The sequence below is a fragment of the Plectropomus leopardus genome, chromosome 11, assembly GCF_026936395.1.
Source record: "Plectropomus leopardus strain MGB_pleo_1.0 chromosome 11, ASM2693639v1, whole genome shotgun sequence".
Taxonomy (NCBI): Eukaryota; Metazoa; Chordata; class Actinopteri; order Perciformes; family Serranidae; genus Plectropomus; species Plectropomus leopardus.
In genome coordinates, this window is record NC_142186.1 from 5906749 (window position 1) to 5926281 (window position 19533).

Here is a 19533-nt window from a genome sequence, read left to right on the forward strand (position 1 = left end):
TTTACAATGGCTCTGGGAAAGAGGATTAGCATACCGCTCGTGTCCGCGTCGGTCCGCCTGGAAACGCAGATTTTCCGATTTCACTATGACACATCTAGTGTGCTAGAATAATCTATGTATAGATTACATCCATGCGATTTACAGATCAGCAACGGAAGTCATGCATATCATGCAAGGCATCATGGGGGCTAGGAATTTGCAATATTTCAGTGACCTTTTAAAAGGATTTATCGCATTTAGAAAAATAATTAATATGGGTGAGATCTTAAGAAAACAACATTTGTGAATAAAATAGTAAAATGCCAAGCTAATATTAGTTCCAAATTCTTTTTTTTGGTGTGTGTGTTATATTATAATTTCCTATGGAATAAATAAACTTCGTATACTACAATATATATATATATAATATGTAATACAACATATAATAAACTTCCTATAATACATCATTATTCTTCATTTCAAAACCAGTTAACCCAGCTAAATGCTGGGATCTCTCGAGTGCATGCACTAATGAAAATCTTACTGTGCATGTGCTCACTGAGGTCCGTGTGTTTGTGGCTAGGTGGTCTTGCCCGAGTATCATTGTTTTCCTCTTAGAATTCGCATCTTACTGTTATCAGCTGCTTTTTAAATGCCCTGCAATGGCTAGCATGCAAAGCCCATCGTAAAATGTCGCACCCATCCTGCCCAAATTCCTGTCCTGACAACATGCAAGAGCGTCAAACATTTAGGGAGCTCTAGATGTGAAGGATCTACATACTAAGTCTTAGCAGCAGTTTAAGGTTTTCTACAACAAAAAAAATCTCAGTTTTGTTTATTAATTAAATACTGCTGCAAAATGAGCAGACCTCCTTCATAGGCATACTGACGACAACCATAATGATGAACTGAATGCTGCTTCCTGTGTTTCTGCCCTAAGCTGAATGCATAACTGTAGTAATAATGTAATGAAAATGCTGTGACTAAACCAGAAAACATGCAGCCTAATCAGAGCCTGAATAAAACATTAGGTCATGAATAGCGCACCTGTTCAGGGAGGATTGGGACTGATCCAGACTCGCACCTTCTCTGTGTCTCTGCTGTGGCTGAGGACATGGCGCTATCAGGGATGTAGGTGTGGAACAGAGTCTTAATGTAGTAAACAAAGGTGTCTTCAAGGTAGACTCTCGCAGGTTGGAGCTGGAAGGTGATCTGAGGAGAAAACACAAAAAGCTGTTATGAAAACTGTTGATTTCTGATTGATAGAAAGGATATAAACTGACTCGACACATCACTGTCCGTGTCTCTGCATAGGAGGACAGTGTCTAAGGAATTCAGCCTTTTATTTATTTATTTTTTATTAATAAATGCACCCTCTACTGTGACCATGAAAATGGAAGACGGAAGATTTAATCCAACCTCCTCCACAGTGCATCTGTCCCCAGCTAGCGCCATCCTAAGCTGCAGGAAACAAGAGCGTTTGAACTCCTCCAGGGCTTCAGGAGACTCAGTGGGGTTGGCATCGCTGCTCCACGGACCCCCGGGCTCAGCTCCCCCTCTCTGATCCTGACACAGCAGCACGGGGAAGTGGAAACTTGCTCGGTTATACAGCTGGTTGTCTACTTGCAGGCTGGAGCAGTAGACCTCGATCAGAGAGGCGTCAGGCATCAGAGCGGAGATGGGTGTCACGTCCGTGCCAGGTTCAACTGCCAGCTCCAGGGGCAAGGAGGTGGGTGCTGGAGCCAGGCTGAGGAGCAGCTTGGTCAGCGTGAGTCTGAGCAGCTCCACAGATCCGGAGGGACTGGTGATGTCATCACTCAACACCACACTGGCTTCACTGAGGAGGACTCTACAGGACAGCTTAGAAGACCTGAAACAAAACAGGCGTTATTAAAGAGGAGGTTTTATAGAGTGAAATAAATAAAGGAATCTATGCAAATATCTGCATTCACAGACATAATAACTTAAGTTTTAAGTAGGTGTGTTATGAATCAGATGATTTGTCGAGACCAAACTCTTGTGTTGATGGTGTTTCTCAAATTTTCTTCCGCCAGAACAAAGATCACTGTCTGACGTTATTTGTATACATTTCACTAATATGTAATTATATTAATTTCCTGTTTTGCCAAAATGAAAAAGCAGTTATGTGTTGATGTCATGGAATAAAGCTGTAATACCATGCTCTACTGTACTAATTTCACTCATGACAACACAAGAGGGTTTTATTGCCCTCCTGTGGTGCAAATGATGTCTGTTTCTTCATGTTTGGAGTAACAGCTGCTGCATGAAAACATTGCTGTTAACAATGATAATAAAGCTATCTGAGGTGAACACAATAGGAGGCACACGGGTGGATACCTTGAGGTTAGGAAGAACAAAATGCTCTGATGAGTTTTTATGTTTCAAATATTAGGGAGCATAAAACAACAACAATAAAAGCTCTGCCTGTGCACACATACCTGCTGTGCTGGTTGATCACAGCGTCCACGCTGCCCTCTGGTGCCAGACATAGAACCAGGGTGCCTTTCTCATACATCACGTCTATGTAAAGGCAGCCAAAGCCTGGCAGGAACACCACCTGAGCAACAACAGAATACAGATCTGTGGTGAGATACACTTGAATACTCTCCATCAATAGTGGCATTCAAAAATAAACTTTGAGAAGGTAACTTAACCCAATCACAGATTTGTAGCTCAGCTCAGTCTTTTTCACACTGTTCTTTCAGAGGATGCATGTGTCTGACTTTAACCTCCACTGCTCCAGGTTCAGAATGATCAGCCCCTCATGTGACAAAAGGAAGTAGATCCCTGCTGAACGCTTCTGAGCAGTCATAACAAGTCTAACCTTTGACCTCTCACCCTTACCACAGAGGTCAGACTCAGACCTCACAGTAACCAGAGATACACAGCCTCAACCTCAACCCCAACCTGCAGCCAGCTAGACACAACACCAAACATTACCACACACTGCCCCTTCACTTCTAGTCAACCGCACACTACTACACTGACCTGACCAAAAATACTGGCTAGCTACTTAACCCCAGAGGGCACACATACACACAATTCACCAAAACATTAACTGTTGACCTATAGCTGTGTGAACAAGCAAAAAAAGGGGATATGTGTACAAAATGTGAACCAAACTCACATTTTAAACATTTTGTGGCTTGATGAGTAAAAGTGAGATCACATCCTCATGAATCTGGTATACACAGATATATATCTGCAATAAGTAGATTAGTTATAAACATCAAATATAAGCCTGCGATGGAGCTATTCTTCTTTGCTAAAGCATGACAAACTCTCGGTACACCTATCTTTCATCTGCAGCATCAGTGGGAGCTGTGAGTTCTTGAATGTGCATCAGTAGCCATTAACTCTTTAGATGAGAATGTGATGAGGAAATTACCTGAAAATAGTTTTTAAAAAGAGGGAAAGATTATAGGAAAATTATTAAAAGAATAGGGAAAAATGTCCCAAAAACTATATTTAAAATTATAACTTTAAAAACAAAAATCATGTTACATGAAAAATACAATAAATACTTTTGCTCCAGCACTTTTTGGGGTCTTGTGCTTGTTTTTGTGTTCTACTTTTTTTTCTTAGGCTTATTTTAAGGTAATTTTAATTTACCCTTTTTCTATTTTTTTTTCTAAATTGTGCAACTGCAGAAGAGATTCTTCAATTCTGAGGAGATATGTCGGGAAAAAATATATTTCTACACAAACTCATTAAAATCAAAAAGGAAATATTTTAGTGTTGAAAAATGTAACATCGCCTCACACCTGAGACAAAATCTTTTCATCTGACCGACATGGATGCTTTTACCTGAGTGCCAGGGGAGTTGATATCGATGGGGTCGGTCCAGTCGGTGGAGCCGTGGTCTGAGGTGGTTTTTAATAGCAGTGTGGGCAGCATCTCTTTCTGCCTGCACTCAGGGAAACTGGAGAAATGGTGGTAGAGCTCATGGTGCAGGGAACAATTAGCAGGCAGAGGACGGCAGTAGACCGCAGTCCTTGGAGTTTCTATTTAAAGATAAGAGGAAATAGTACAAAAATTAGTATTAAAATAGTATGCTAGTAGTAGCAGTATGAGAGGAGAAGGGAAGGTTGGTGATAGAATAAGAGGTACGGAGAAGAGAGGAGAGAAGTCCAGTCAGACCTTTAACAGTTTCCTTAAGCAGCAGTGGGATAGGACACTTGTTGTGGATCAGCATCCGAGGACAGGAGTCCTCATTCAGGATGATGTATGTCACCCCGAGGTGCTCCTGATACGTCAGTACAATCCCTCTGCAAAAACCAAATAAAAACAAGTTCATAAATAAACTGTCCGCAGACAGCTCATACCCCAGCCCCTTCTAACCACACACAGATAAGAGCTCACACACCCACTGACATGTCAAACGTCATATCACTGCTATGTCCGTTTGCAAGTCTCTGAGGTGCATCCATGGGCAGAGCCCTAACTGAAGCCAGGCAATGACACACTGTCACCCCGTGTGTGTGTGTGTGAGTGTGTGTGTGTGTGTGTGTGTGTGTGTGTGTGTGTGTTTGGCTGCAAATGTTACGTTTTCACACAATACATGAGAGCCAAGCTGGCCATTGAAACACCAGAACACAAGGATGTATCTGAACAAAAAAATTTGATATGCTTATTGGCCTATTTACTGTACATAGTGAGTATTTGGTAACTGAAAGATGAAACAGCTTTACAGTGGGGCTGCAATTAATAAAAGAGACATGAAAAAGGCTGAGAAGGATCAACTGTAGACACATCAGAAAGAATGACAGTGGAAATGTTGAGGGCATTTCTCCTTTTGCTTCATCAGCAGTGTTTAACAAGCTGTGACCGGCAGCAGTACCTCCCGGCTTGATGTTCTGTGCCAGTCTGTGTTCGGTACCCTGCTCTAAATGGACTGTCACAGCCAGAAAACCACCAATGCTCCGCTTCACCCACCTGCTGCTCAGGCCACCCCCAGAGTGCGGTTCCCCGGGAACAGACAGACTCTGCCTGGGGAAGTCTGCTCGGATGGGAGCGGGGAGGCTCCATACTGCAGATCCAACTCCAGCATCATGTCTGGGAAATGAGCTGAAGAGCATGTGTCTCAGCGGCAGAGGGAACTCCACCATCCCCTGGACACTGGTTTGGAGGAGGTCCCAGCATGGCACCGAACAGGGTTTGGCCGGGGACGATTCTTCAGAGGGAGGCAGACTGAATACTGCTGTCTCTGGTATTTCACAGACCTGAGGAGAGGACATGATATAAACATGATGGAGAGGTCAAAGAAAGGAAAAGTAAATGAGTGAAAGAGTGAGAATACGAGAAGAGAAGAAAAGAGAAAAGACAGAAAAGGAGCAGAGGAGTGGAGAGGAAACCAAAGATGAGATAGAAAACAATGGAAAATACACAGATGATGAAGGAAAAGCACAAAAGCAAAAAACATTCAGAAAAGAATTCAGGTGAGAAAACGCAAAAAGAACAAATGAGGGGAAGTGGAAAAAGTTGCATCACAAAAGATTATGAAATGGGACATAAGGAAAAAAAAGACAGAGAGCAAAGAAGATGCAAGTGATTACAACAAAAGATACATGGTAAAACCACATTGTTATTGTACTCTCTTCTCTCTCCCACTAAGCTTAGTGCTAAATTGGTAGCAGAGAAGCCCCGCTGTGCCGGTTTAGCAGCCAGTGAGCAGCGAGTAGTAGAGGACTACAGGGATTAGACACTAAGCATGATGAATAGACCAACTAGAAAGGCATTCCTTGCCTTGTTTGTGGTCTGTGTTATTGTTAAGCCCATTGCCCGCTATTTCGTTTTTTTAAGCTCTCCCTCTTTTTTTAAAAGGTTTTTCAGTCAATTAGTGGCAACTGGCAAGCTCTGCCATCCTTCTTTAAGAGGATCTGAAGGCTCGTTAAATGACATCACTACATTGTTGCTCTCTTTGGGGACAAGCAGCAGATGAAAGCGAGAAGGGAAACCTGCATCCAATTCTGGGTGTTTGTCTAATGTCCCAATGAAGTGCCATTGCCACATGGTGAGAGCGGTGGAGGGAGGGAGGGGGAGCAACATGATCTGATGGAAAACGGCAATGTGTGTGCGGTAGTGCCGGGGTGGATGTGTTTGAGTAATGTGCATAGGGAATATACTGTATGTGTGAAGTTTCAGAAACTGCAGCAGGACAGGACGGACATGATGCAGGGCCATGCACATACATGACAACACACATACACACAGGCCTTATTGTAATGAGGTAGCAGTGAGGACATGAAGCTGTGGGCCCAGAATTTACATTATTTCAGTGTTTTAGAGAGCTGTGGTGAACACTTAAGCTGGTTGGGAGACTGGGCAGGTGTTGTGATGTGCGCAATAGTAAGCTAGTATAGCCTCAAACTTCTCATATGGTCTAGCACCATGCCAGCACGAGCACCTGTATTATTGTTTAAAATAAAGCACATCCTGTATTTGTGCATTTCATAGTTTTGCGCACCAGTAAAGTTGCACTCACAGTTCACATCCATGTCTGTGAAAACATGGATATTTCACACACATCTTCCCCCAGCAATGCGGAAGATCTCTACAGTCAGCACAGTTTCAAGGTGGACACCCAAAATTAAGTCTCACCAATAAAGCATCTGACCAAATGTCATTGAATTCTTGAGGTATGGCTAAAAACATTTTTTATAAGGTCACAGTGACCTTTACCTTCGACCACACAATTCTAATCAGTTCATTGTTAAAAATAAGTGCACATTTGTGTCAAATTTGAAGAAATTCCCTAAAGATGTTCTTGAGATATTGCATTTAAGAATGACACAAATGCAACTTAACAGTGACCTTGACCTCTGAAGACCTAATCCTAATAAGTTCCTCCTTGAGTTCAATTGAACATTTGTGCCAAATTTGAGAAAATTAAGGTGTTCTTGAGATATCGTGTGTTCCAAAGGATGAGGTTGGTGAGATCACAATGACTTTTAACCTTTGACCATTAAAATCTAGTAAGTTCATCCTTAAGTCCACGCGGACATTTGTGCTAAATTTGAGGAAATTCCCTCAGGGTGCTCTTAAGATATTTTGTTTACAAGAATAGGTTGTACAAACGTACAGACAACCTGAAAACATGATGCCTCCTGACATGGCTACTGCTGACGTGGAGGCATTAAAATAATGCAGAGTTGACATTTCTGACATTTCTGACACAAATCCTCTGCTTTCTTGTGAAACCTTCCTTTGAGCTTTACTATTGATGTTTGCATATTTAATGTTTGTGTGCATGGTAGGTTGAAAGCAGTGTAATCCAGAGAAACCCTCAGTTCTCAGCACACAGTAACAGGAGAGAACTTGTGCATGCAAGCATTTCTGCACATTACCTGATCATCACTCCCCAGTGCGTGGTCAGTCAGCAGAGGCCTGTACTGAATCGTGTACGGAGTGTTGTTGACAAGAATTGTTCTGTCCTCTATCTGTAGGATCTGGATGCCATGTCTCACCACAGATGACACGCAGAACTGACACAGCTACAGAGGAAATAACAGACACTAAGTTGTCAGCTACAAATGACAAAAATAAAAACAAAAACAGTTTTATTGCTTGTGAAATCTGGATATCAGCCTACTGTGGTGAGATGCAGAGCAAATTCAGTCGTTGCTGTAATTAAATACACATTTAAAAGTGTTTCAAGAAAAAGCTGTCACGAGAATACTGTCTGCTCTAAGATTTTTAGTAATCTACATTATACTTAATCTCGCCGCAAAACATTTATATCCTGCCCAATATGATTCAGTGACTTGTCAGCTTCAGTGATTTTAATAATCAGTGGTGTCTGTATGTTACAAAATTCTGGGGTTCTATCGTTGTTTCTCTCACCTTCTGTCTGCCGGGGAAGGCTCCCAGGGTGATGTCGGCCTCTACATAGCCCTCCTCATCCAGAGTAACCACCTCAGAGCCTGACCCCTCTTTCCATCGAGGAGAAGTCAGGTCATGGACCAGTTTGAGTGCTGTGGACTTGTGGACAGTGTTAGTGTGGGCCCAGTAGATACCAATCTGAAATGCTTCCTGGATGGCGGGGAACAAGAGAACGTAGAGGGGGAGAGAGAAGGAACAATGAGAGATCAGATGGAGAATCAGGAAGAAAAATGAATCAGAGGTCAAATCATTGTCATGTCAAAGTAAATTTACTATCACAACTGAATGTATTTGATTGCGTTTTGGAAACGGCCACATGCTAGGGTCAACTGTGGCTTCATAACCAAAAACTGAGCACAATGTTCCTGACAGTGTCCATGCATAGCTTTTCAAATAGTCCTGGAACTGAGGAGTCATATTACTGTTGGCTTTTTTAAGAGAGCATAGTTTGAGTGCCCTACAGATGCTTGAGTGACACGCTGATTGTTCATCTGGCTCTGCAGCACACATCATCATGAAACATGCCCAACAAACACCAACCGTCTCCTTATAAACCGATCAACTCAAACAGAGTCTCAGAGGGGACCAAATCTTCTCTCCCCTTGTCCTGCCATGATAAACAGCAACATTCTATGGAAACAGTGCTTTATTTGTTTCTATTTCATAGGCTATTACACATTGACAACTTTTTATTTTGTTTCTTTGTGCTGAACTATATCAGCAGTTGTTCTTTGATTCACTGCCTTCCCGCTTAGAGCTGGGTTAGCGGCAGAGAAATCTGTGGATGTGTGTGTTATGTTCCACAGGGGAAAAAAACATCTGCAGACCTCTTCTTCTGATCTCAGAAGCCAGTGAGAAGACATGCCGACAGTATACGGTGACAGAGCTTGGCTGCAGATAAAGACTTAGGCAGGGAATATTGTTGTAATGCAGCTTTGGTGAACGGTTTTGAGCTTATTAGTCAAGATGACAGAAGAGCTGGTTTAATAATGAAAACTGTCGTGACACCAAAAGATTGACTTCCAGGTCTTGATCTAAGGACAAAAAATATCTTCAGTGTAAAAGGAAGATCACTGTAGATCATACGGAGACTAAAAGTGGGAAAGTTTACAGAATCAGAATCAAAGTGCTTTTGCCAATACTAAACTTTTGACCTGATGGGAAACATTCATGCAATATGACTTATTTGATGTAGCATAGTGAATGGTAAGAAAGTATTAAATAAAAAAATCTCAGTCTTAAAAGAAAATTAGGAACAGACTTTTACACATGAAGTTCAGTTTCCTTGTCATAAGGATTACTACTCAGCCTGGAAAACAGTTGTATATTATCATCTGTGGCTATAGAGGGAGATTTTTAAAGTCTGAGAAAATAATTGTGATGACATCATTATCTCAATTTAAGCTTGAAGTCAACAAGTTTTTTAAAGGAAGCCTATGTTTACAAACTAAAGGCATGGGGTTTGAAAGACATGGGCATTTATCTGGCAAGGGATGTCCATGGAAAGGTGAATTTAAGACTGAAAGTCAGGATAACTTTACCCCTGCTGCAACATTTTGAATGTTCTCTATATAATCTGTATCTTTAAGGATGTGTAAACTGTAGTTGGCACTGTACCTTGAAGTTGGGTGGTATAATGACCTTGCCGGCTGGTATCTGCAGCACAATAGTCTCTCCCTCAAAAAGCCAGAGGTCCCATTGGGAGTGGTTGGCCAGCAGGGCCCAGGGCAGCAACTCCACCAGCAGAGTGTTGAGACCAGACTTCCAGCAGGATAACTTGACCTGCATGGGACTGTCCCACTGGGCGAGGGGCTCCAGCACTGATCTGTGGGGAGAAACCATGTTATTATATAAATCATTCCAATAGCATCAGATTATAGGAATTACATTCCACTACAGTGACCCATTGATAGATATTCAGTATATACAACTGGAAAACAGTTGTATATTATTAACCAATACAATATAACCAGATGGAATTTTCATTGTAGCTTCTTATTTTAATCAACCCATCCTTCAACTCCAAAGATATAGCAAGATCAAGATCAAGTTATTTTTTAAAACTTTGTTTAAAAAAATGACTAAATAAATCTACCTTCTTCTGTGGCTGTGGAGGGTGACTTTTTAAGTAAGAAAATAACTGATGACATCATTATCTTGATTTAAGATTGAAGACAATACATTTTTCAAAGAAAGCCTATGTTACAAACTAAATGCATGGAATCTGGAGCACATGGTCATTTATCTGGCAAGGGAAGTCCCAGGAAAGATGACTGTTCCTGATGCTGTGTCCTCTGAGTGTGAGTGCGTATGAATGGTAGCAGGTGGCACCATGTATGGTCGGCTCAGCCAACAGTGTGTGAATGTGTGTGTGGGGTGAATGGGTGAATGTGACATGTAGTGCGAAAGTGCTTTGAGTGGCCAATAACACTAGAAAAGCACTTTACAAGTGCAGTCCATTTACCATCTATATGAGAATAATATACTGGCAGCAAACCAGTGGAAGCATGGGTCTGAAAAGTAAAAATCATGTATATACTTAACTCAAAGGTGACGTTTTGGGAATAAAACATGAATCCTTACAGCTGTTGATGCCTTGCACAACATCAGTCTATCCAGTGGACTGACAAGATTACAGACAAGCAGCCACATGTGCTGAATTTCTACTGTTGTGAGCTTGTTTCTCATTTAGGCAACTGCAGTAAGGCTGTATGTGCTTGGAGTGTAAACACATCACACTAGACCCATAGCTATAATGACATATATATAGACAAAGAGACAGACACACAGCTACCTATAATGCAGTATTGATAAACAACCATTATTGTCAGCTTGGTAATAAAAGTAATTTATGCTAAGATTACTCAGTTTAAGGACATTATTTGTCCTGTCTGCTCATGTAATTGAGCTGTGGACATGTGCCAAAAATAAAGCAGTGTGCAGCCCTAAACAGGGAGTGAAATGTGTATATGTATATAAACAAACAGTACTGTTATATTATGCAGACCAATAACACGCTAAACAAACACATAGAAAGAAAAAGGTCCGCAGACACGTTGTGCAATACAAACAGATACAGGGAACAGTTGACAAGGCATCTGGGAACACACATGGGCATGTGGAGACAAACAGACAGAAACACACAACCATTTTTCCACCAATGTACTGACACAGCAGTCATTTCACGGTAATCATGGTCTTGTGAACCCTAAACAGCGCAGTGCCAGAAGAGAGCCAAACAAACAGTTCTCTCAGGCTTACTCTCGAGTTCAAAGCCATCAAAGGCGACCCGGTCTTCCCTCTCCCTCAAGGCCGCCTTCGACTCTGTTTAACCTACCAACCTGCCATTGCGAACTTGTCACACACCCAATGTCTCCCTGCTGCGAAATGGGACTAAAACAAGCACTGAAGTTACCTTTTTTTTCCACATTTTGTGCTGTGTGTGTGTGTGTGCGGTTACATAGGACATTGACCTTGAGGGTGAGGGCAGCAAAGTGCAGGGCTCATAAATCACATTACAGAGCTCACTAAAAGGTAATTGAAAGAAATCTGCTCTGCAGCTTCTGTCAAAACCTGCCAACTCTGGAGTCGAGGGTTTTAGAAGTGTGAATTTTGAGAAGCACACTGCTCCGAACTCACACACCCACCCACACACACCCACACCCACACCCACACCCACACCCACACACACATACACATACACATACACACACCCACACACAGCCTGCAGCTAGAGCTTACTCTAACCCCAACCACTACAAGATGTTTGTTTAATGATTGTGGAGGTGTCTCTCTGCCATTAAAAATCCAACAGAGAAAGAAAAATAACTTTTACCACTTTCAACTTCCTCTGCCCTGTTAAGACACAATATTTACACACTCCCTGCCAGGGAGTTCAGTTGGTTTGGTTTCTTCACTGTGCCAGATAGACTAAACCCTGTTTCCAAAACAGCAAACTGTACCACTGTTATCAACATGAAGGGAAAATATACAAGTTAAACTGTGGCTTTCACTTGCTGTCCAAGTTCTGAGTGTGTTTAGGGATAACAATCAGTGCTATTAATCCTCTAATGACACTTTCTTCCCATTTTCTTATATAATTTTTCCCTCATTCTCTTGAAGATAAAGTAGCAGATTTTTTGGTTTTCAGACAAACAGCCACTTCCATGATAGGCAGTGCGCTCTGGCCTTTGGGCTTTTGTCTCGCAGGAGTGGATCGCCAGAAAGAAAAAGGGCTGGCTGACAGAGAAACCCGACACCAAACCGCCACATAGCAACCGTCCACTGAGACACAGCGTATGTGACATTTAAAGGTGAGCGATGTGTATATGTAACAGTGTTGTGAGTGTGTGTACACATGTGCTGGGCAATGATTTGTGTGCATGTTTGGGTATGTATAGAGAGCAGAGAAACGTGGGCAACCACAGGCAGACATATGGCCCACATGTCCAGCAGATCAGGCTCTTTGTGGGAGCATGTGGGAGAGCATGTGGCTGCGTCTTTTTTTCCGCTGCTATCAACATGTGATTGCTTTGTGACAAAAGATGATTCCCAGAGTGACATTTGTGGACAAATTCACATGTGCGGGCTGCCCCATTGTGTATGTACCCTCATGCACGAGGCCACAGATACACACACACGTGCACACATCTACACAGAATACACACTGTGTGCTCTGCAAAGCTGTGCCAACTTTTAACTGGATGCAAGGCCCTGTGACTTGTGTGAGAAAGTGGGACTGTGACGGAGTGACAGCCTAAATCTCCGGTCTGTGGAGACGGCAGTGGGATCCCTGCTAACTTCTGATGCATGGCTCTGCATTGTCTTTGCAGTTAACTGTTTTATTATGTGAACAAAGAGTCAGCACTAAAGACAAGCCTCCCTCATTAAAGAGCTCGCTTGCACAACTTTGTGTTTTGAGGATTGATGCAGTACGAAGCCTACTATTAGAAAAATACTCTGGTGGGTCTTAAAGAAATTTGTGTTATGAAATGTACCAGTAAGATTTAATACTTTCCACAGAAGTGCTATAATAAAGATGAAAAAGATTTACACATGTTGACTTATTCCAAAGGATCAGAAGGTGTCATGTTGCCTCGGGGGGATGAGAGCTCCAGCGCTCGTGTTTGTGTTGAGTGTGAATCTGGATCACAACTTGCTTTATGTGCCATTATTTCTCGATCCTTGCCTTGATTCAACTTATTTATCCTACCCAGGTGCTTGGACCTGCATATGAGCTCCTTAGGATTCAGATTAAAAAAGACAATCAGTGGTAATCTTGAAAGTAAAAGCACAAAACTGCATTTCTTACAATCGCAGAGCAAGACAGGCAACAATGTTTACCTACAATACGCCAGAAGACTTTGAAAATACTTTAACTCTTTATGACCTGGATCGACATCATAACATTTCTGCATGGGTCTTCTTGATTTTTCCTACAGAAATTGATGTTTTCGGGAAGGTCCAGCAGCAAAATTCAAAATGGCCAATTCTATGACAGCTCTTTGCCTGTGATGCGCCTCAAGAGCAGTGGCCATGTTGAACTTTACTGCAGGACTGAAATTCCTGAAAACAACATTTTTTTATGTGAGTCTCAAGAAGATCCATACAGAAATGTATCAAATTTTAACAATTTAAAAAAAAAATCTCTGCTTGCAATTGAGTGGGGGGCATTACTTTTTGCACTCCGCTTGTATCACACCAAACTCCCTTTAAGAAATATGGCATGTTTATGTTTCCTTAAGTGTAACCAAAACCACAATTCTAGGAACACAAGACAGACAACAGTATTCTTGTCAATTCTGCAACAATATAATACTTCAAGATAAACTGTATTTTGTTGTCACTTCACTCGCTCCCAACTTCTGTTGATTAGCTGTGCTTTAGAGGGTTGAATGAGAGATTTCAAAAATTGACATTTCTTGACAGTTCTACCAGTTTTTTCTCCTTTTCCACAATACAAAAAAACAGAGATGTTCAACTCCCTGGAGTCCCCTCCATGTTTACTGTCTACCTGATTTTCTGCTTCCTATTTGTTGCTAAAGAGAGCGCAGCTATTGATTGTTGACAATGTTTATTTCATTGAACTTTACTATTTGCATGAGCCAAGATTATAAACTTAAGATAACATTAAAGTTGTTTGATTTTGTCTGAACGTCGAGAAGAGAATAAGACTCGGGGCCATTGAGGTAAGAGGAGCGTGCACCAACTGAGATAAAACTTATCCCAATGTTGGAAATTTGTCAGCGACAGTGAAATCACTTGCATAGTAATGTAGTGTGTGGGTGGCAGATTGTGGAGTACCTGTCAGCATCCTTGGTGGCGTAGGGCCATGGTGGCCCAGTGGAGGTCTTCGGACCATAGAAGTCGGCCAAGATGTGTTCCAGGTTTTCCTCATTTCCATTCTTGTTAACTATCTGCTTGATGAGGCTGGAGGAGATTGGTACAGCACAGTGGGAAGCATCTTCGTCCTCCCTGAAAGACAGAGCACAAATCACTTCAGATTTCTCTAACAACACATACATGAGCATGAGTTATGTATTTATTTGTATTTGAAATAGATACCTCGCAGTACATGTATATCCTCAGTGATTCTCAAACATGTTCTATCTTTAACCAACACTCTGTAGATCCTCTTGCCAAGCAGGCACTGTACCAGCTGATTTCACTTATCTTGATTATCTCTTCCTCTGTGGTGGATGGTGTGATAACTGATTGCTTGAAATGAAAACCTATATACTCATAAGGTCATAAAGGCACATGCATGTGAACCACTGGTGTATATTTTGTTAGCAAATCTGGCTTGGAGGCATGTTTACTTATTCAACGCCAGAATCAATTCAAACATATTTTTTTATTCCACTATAGAACAAGACATCTCTTGACAGCAGCTGACTATTCTCATTGTTCTGTTCAGACCAATTAAAGTGACCTCCAGCTAAACTCGGCTTTTACCCCGAAACCTCAGAGACACTTGAATCTGCCTTTTGTTTTGGATTTTTCCCCCTGACCTGAAGTCTTGCCTTACAAACACTAATTCACTAAGATCATAGAAGAAGCTTAACAGCAGTAAATAATCCTATTGGATACCTCAGCCCCAGACACTGGTCAATTATGGCTTTGCAACAAGAAGAAAAAGAAATCCAAACTCTAATAGCTTCTTCTCTTTCTCTCGGCAGCATCCAGTTCCACTTGGCTAAAACAAAGCAGCCCCCTTACCCCAGAGCGGTGGTTTATTAATAGAGCTCATTGTGCTATAAAAGGAGCACGGGGGCTATTGCTTATGGATCTGGGGCAAGACAGAGGAGAGGGACAAGGTGTTGACAGGAAGCTTTTCATCCAAAGCGGTTCCTGAGGGGGGGAAACTGAAAAAGGCTTCTGATTGTAACCCCTTCTTTCTAATGTGGTGGCTAGTATGAGGAGAGCAGGACATAACCGCTCTGGTTGAGACTTGTCTGTGTCTCTTGTGTCGCAGACCGCAGCTCTGCTCTCTACCTCGTCCATTAGAGCCCACAACTATGTGTAATTACAGGAAGGAAAGACGAGCCGTTGACCAGCGAACATTCAAGATTGGATCCGTTGTAGAGGTTCTGGGGGTTGGGTGGGTGGCGGCTGGGAGTGGGGGTGGGGGTGGCTTGTGTGCCTTTGTTATGTATGTGTATGTCAGTGAAGGTGCATTTACAGTTGTGGCTTGTAGTGTGTGTTTTTGAGGATGGAGAGGGATGAAGGATGGATTGAGTTGGGGGGGTATGTAAGTTTGTGCGGTGAGAGGCAGGGGACGGATTGTAAACACAAGGAGCATTGTGGTCGCAATCCAGAGAGACAAGACACTTAGTTGTTTCTGAGCTGGGTTTTTCGTGCGCATGAAAAGGATTTATCTCCGACAACGGGGGCCAAATATATTCCCAGTCACTGTATGGCCACTGTGGTTCCTTGATGGCAGCTGAAATCAAAACAAACTTTGTGACCAGATATCTAAACACACAACGGTTACGGCAACAACAAAAAAAAAGATTCTCTCAGGGGGAGTCAATTACACTCAACGTTTATTCTGTTTATTTAGATCACCACTAGCTGCTACCAAAGGGGTGATTTTTCTTTCATGGATTCGCATAAAACAACATAGATTACAGATATAAAGATAACAAATACAGTAGGAACAACAATACAGTATGTACATGTGGTAGCTATTTCCCCCGGGGCCACCCATACTGAAACATAAACACTCATGTTACTGAAAGACACTCTGGACTAAAGCATTTATATGTTGTGACATGACACAACATGGTGATTTTATTAGACTCTATAACCTACAGATGAATTACAGATATATTGCAATTCTTTTATGGGCATACGTTGATGGAGCTAAACAGTTTGACAAGTGATTGAGCTTAGTGGAGCCTGCAATGATAAACTGTATGTATAACTGTCTCTTAAAGAGGATATGGACAATATGAGAAAGTGTGAACACACGCTGACAAACTGGGACAGAGGAACAGGCGCAGTAGTGATGTATGTGACAGGCTCTGCCCATGATGAAGTGGCGACTGTCACACTTCCACTGGCACACCGACAACTAAGACAGTGACAGACACGGACCACACATAGCTCTGAGGACATGTGTGCGTACATCCACCCACGCAAACATGTGTGCATTGACACATACAATGCCTTCCACACATGGACAAATATGTAGCCAATATGGGGCCAAAAACCTGCTCTCTGTTAGGTCCCGCTTCTAAATGAGGTGTAATTATGGTCCAACCTGACATGTTGGAATTGGAGCAGTGTCTCTGCAGCTGCCAAGCTGGCTTCCCATTCCTCTTGAAATGTGCCTGGATTCCCCTGGATCATGTCTTCATGTTGGCTCACAGAAATCAGAATGTGGTGTGAGGGAATCTTAAGTAAGTGTCTCTCTGTCTCGGGTAAATTGAGGCATAAAAAAAAACCCCATGACAGATGACCAGAGTCAGACTCTGCCCTTTGCAGCAGTATGAGCTGGTTATTGATGACATAATATAACACCAGACTGAAAGAACTACATTTCATCTTCCTGATGATTGGCAAACACCTGGGTCATGAGCAAATAGTAAGAATGGAAACAGAAGGACTGCCAAAGATGAAGTAGCAGGTGGAGGTCTGTCTCAGTCTTGAGAACAGATTCTGAGTTGTGTTATGTTCTTGGTCTTGCAGGTAAGATTGCTATTTTTTTTTTACACAGTAAACCTATCTTGCCTTTTTAAGGGTGTTAAAATACTGCAAATGTTGGCACTTGATGTTTTAAATGTGTCGAAGCTGAAACAGATATTAGTTCATAGGTTTTGAATGTTTTTTTTCTTACCTGGCCTGGAAAGTGAGGTGGTGTGTGAGGTCGGACTCAGTGTTTAACAGGGGCTCCTGCTGGCCCTGGCCGTGTATCAGCTGACTCTCTCTGAGTCCTAGACTCCTCTTCTCTATGTGGACGATTACTGGATCTGGCAAGTGACTCCTCATGACAAACAGTGGACTGAATACTACCTGAAATAGGATTAACACAGATTAATACAATTATCAATAAGACAATGCACAAATACATAGACTGTACAGAATTACACTGACAGGTATAGTTAGCTGATCTTCTATAATTCAGCTCCCATTTTACTTATTTTGGACTGATCAATAAAATCTAGCTAAAATAAAATACACTAGGTTCTAAATAAAGCAGAAAATGAAGGAACAACAGTACAGATTAGGTAGAAAACAACCAAACCAGGCTCTGTTATCATTTTATGTCTAATTATACCATCAGAGTGAACATGTGTATGCAATGCTTGGGTGGTGTGTAACAATCAATAACATATTTATCTCACTACCTGGCAAGAGCTGGAGAATCCTATAAATATAGTAATGATACAGTATCAGGAAACATCCACAACTTTGTGTCAAAATATGGAAATTAACACAAGTATGTGTGTGCAGGGATACTCACCACTCTCTGCTGCATGTGAGAGTCAGGTTCAAGTGTGATCAGAGTGCACCAAACATAGAGCAGAGAACCACTAGAGCACGGCACCTAAAAAGAGACAAACTGGCTGTTACTGTAGTCTCATTACTTAAAAATCCAACTGACCAATTTAAAACTTTTTAATGAAATATATTTTTAATAAACTCACTAGGAGCAGGACAAAATATCGATATGGTCATATTTTGTATTACTTCCTCTTGCAATATGTTATAAATAGGCTGGTGCCAGACATCAATATTTTTAATAAAACATTCAAATGCTCTAAACTGAATCCCCTGCCATTATAACTTATCAGAGTCATCGTTTTCATGAAGGTGCTTATCAAATGAATGAGGGGAAGTGAACGCAAATTAATTAAGAAGAAACTTGCTGGGGTACAATGGCTGACAGTGCCGACAGCAGAGGAAAACAAATAAGAGAGGTTCTGTCATCTTTCAAGTCGAAAGTTGATTTTGTTTACACGCAGATGGGACAAACAAAACTGAGGAAGACTCAGAGATATGCAAGAACTGTTTTGTGAAAGTAAAGTACTCAGACAACACAAGGACCTCGCAAAGCCACCTGATTCGTCATCAGGGTCATTGCTATCACTACCATAACTGTAAGTCAGTCTACAATGTGTGTCTGTTAAAGAGGCTAAGACTTTATGCACAATTTGTACCTTGTTTCATAGTTGTCAAACTCAGTGAAAGTGACACCACAATGTAAAAAATAAAAACAATACAAAAATACACTTTTTATTCAATTTTTTCCGTTTTAGGGGTATTTTTTCTCTTCAGTCATGCAGACATCATAATGTATTGTAGATGGTTGTCTTGAAATGTACCAAGTATCGCAGAATCACTGTGTTATGATACAGTAGCATGGTTTTCATGGGAAATGTATCCAGATAGCATCATTTTATAAGAAAGTCTGTGATTCTCAGCCCTAGAAACGACACTTTACTTGGCAGAATGTGGAGTTTTCAGTACACCTCATCCTTTATCGCAAAGGGTTAACAGGAAAATGAATGACACTCTAGGGAAACTTGAATGTGTTTGTTTGTGGTTACAATGAAAAAAAAAGGATAGGGCATCTGATGACTTGAAATGTCTCTACTGCCTCTCACTCTCTGACAGAATGTTTATTGCCTCCATCAGTAACGCATTATCATGTTTTGTCCTAAAAAATTTTGTTTCTTGGCTTCTTCCAGTAGTTAAAAGTTAAGTCTCCCTAAAGCCCTGCAACACAATATCATGGCTGAGGCGACTGACAACTGTTAGTGCCAGATAATGGGCCATTACAGGCAGTTAAATCTTAGCAAGATTTAAAGCCTGAGAATGTGCCCACCGAAGGCTGAGCACTCCTAATGTGTCACTGGTGTTTGTCCCGTTCACTCCTCGCTCCTCATTACAGCCTTGGGATGCCAAGGCACATTACAAGTGGTCTACTTTATGACAGCCTGGGGACTTCATGTACTAGTGGGGACGGCACAGCGGAGCGAAGAGACAGAGCGAACATTTACTTTTAATGTGGGCCTTGCAAAACAGCCCTGTTGCGCTGAGGGAGTGAAACTTTGAAAAACAGACACTCTTCAGGCCTGATTCACCAAAAACACTCACTGCTGGGATAAGGTCAACACGACCTTCTGTACTTTGTTAAAACCAAAG

At 41.7% G+C, this 19533-nt stretch overlaps 1 protein-coding gene across 4 annotated transcripts in view; it reads right to left on the reverse strand.

Moving 5' to 3' along the window:
* Positions 1–19533, reverse strand: part of vps13b (vacuolar protein sorting 13 homolog B) — a 392967-nt gene that overhangs the window by 36282 nt on the left and 337152 nt on the right. For all 4 annotated transcript variants that reach the window (XM_042490601.2, XM_042490600.2, XM_042490605.2 and 1 more), the window contains exons 49-60: positions 17849–17932; positions 17222–17397; positions 14185–14355; positions 9499–9706; positions 7843–8031; positions 7347–7493; positions 4936–5222; positions 4141–4268; positions 3808–4004; positions 2439–2557; positions 1399–1849; positions 1027–1191 (exon numbers count right to left, since the gene is read on the reverse strand). In XM_042490601.2, the coding sequence (XP_042346535.2) occupies positions 1027–1191; positions 1399–1849; positions 2439–2557; positions 3808–4004; positions 4141–4268; positions 4936–5222; positions 7347–7493; positions 7843–8031; positions 9499–9706; positions 14185–14355; positions 17222–17397; positions 17849–17932 (2322 nt within the window). The remainder of the gene's footprint in view (positions 1–1026; positions 1192–1398; positions 1850–2438; positions 2558–3807; positions 4005–4140; positions 4269–4935; positions 5223–7346; positions 7494–7842; positions 8032–9498; positions 9707–14184; positions 14356–17221; positions 17398–17848; positions 17933–19533) is intronic.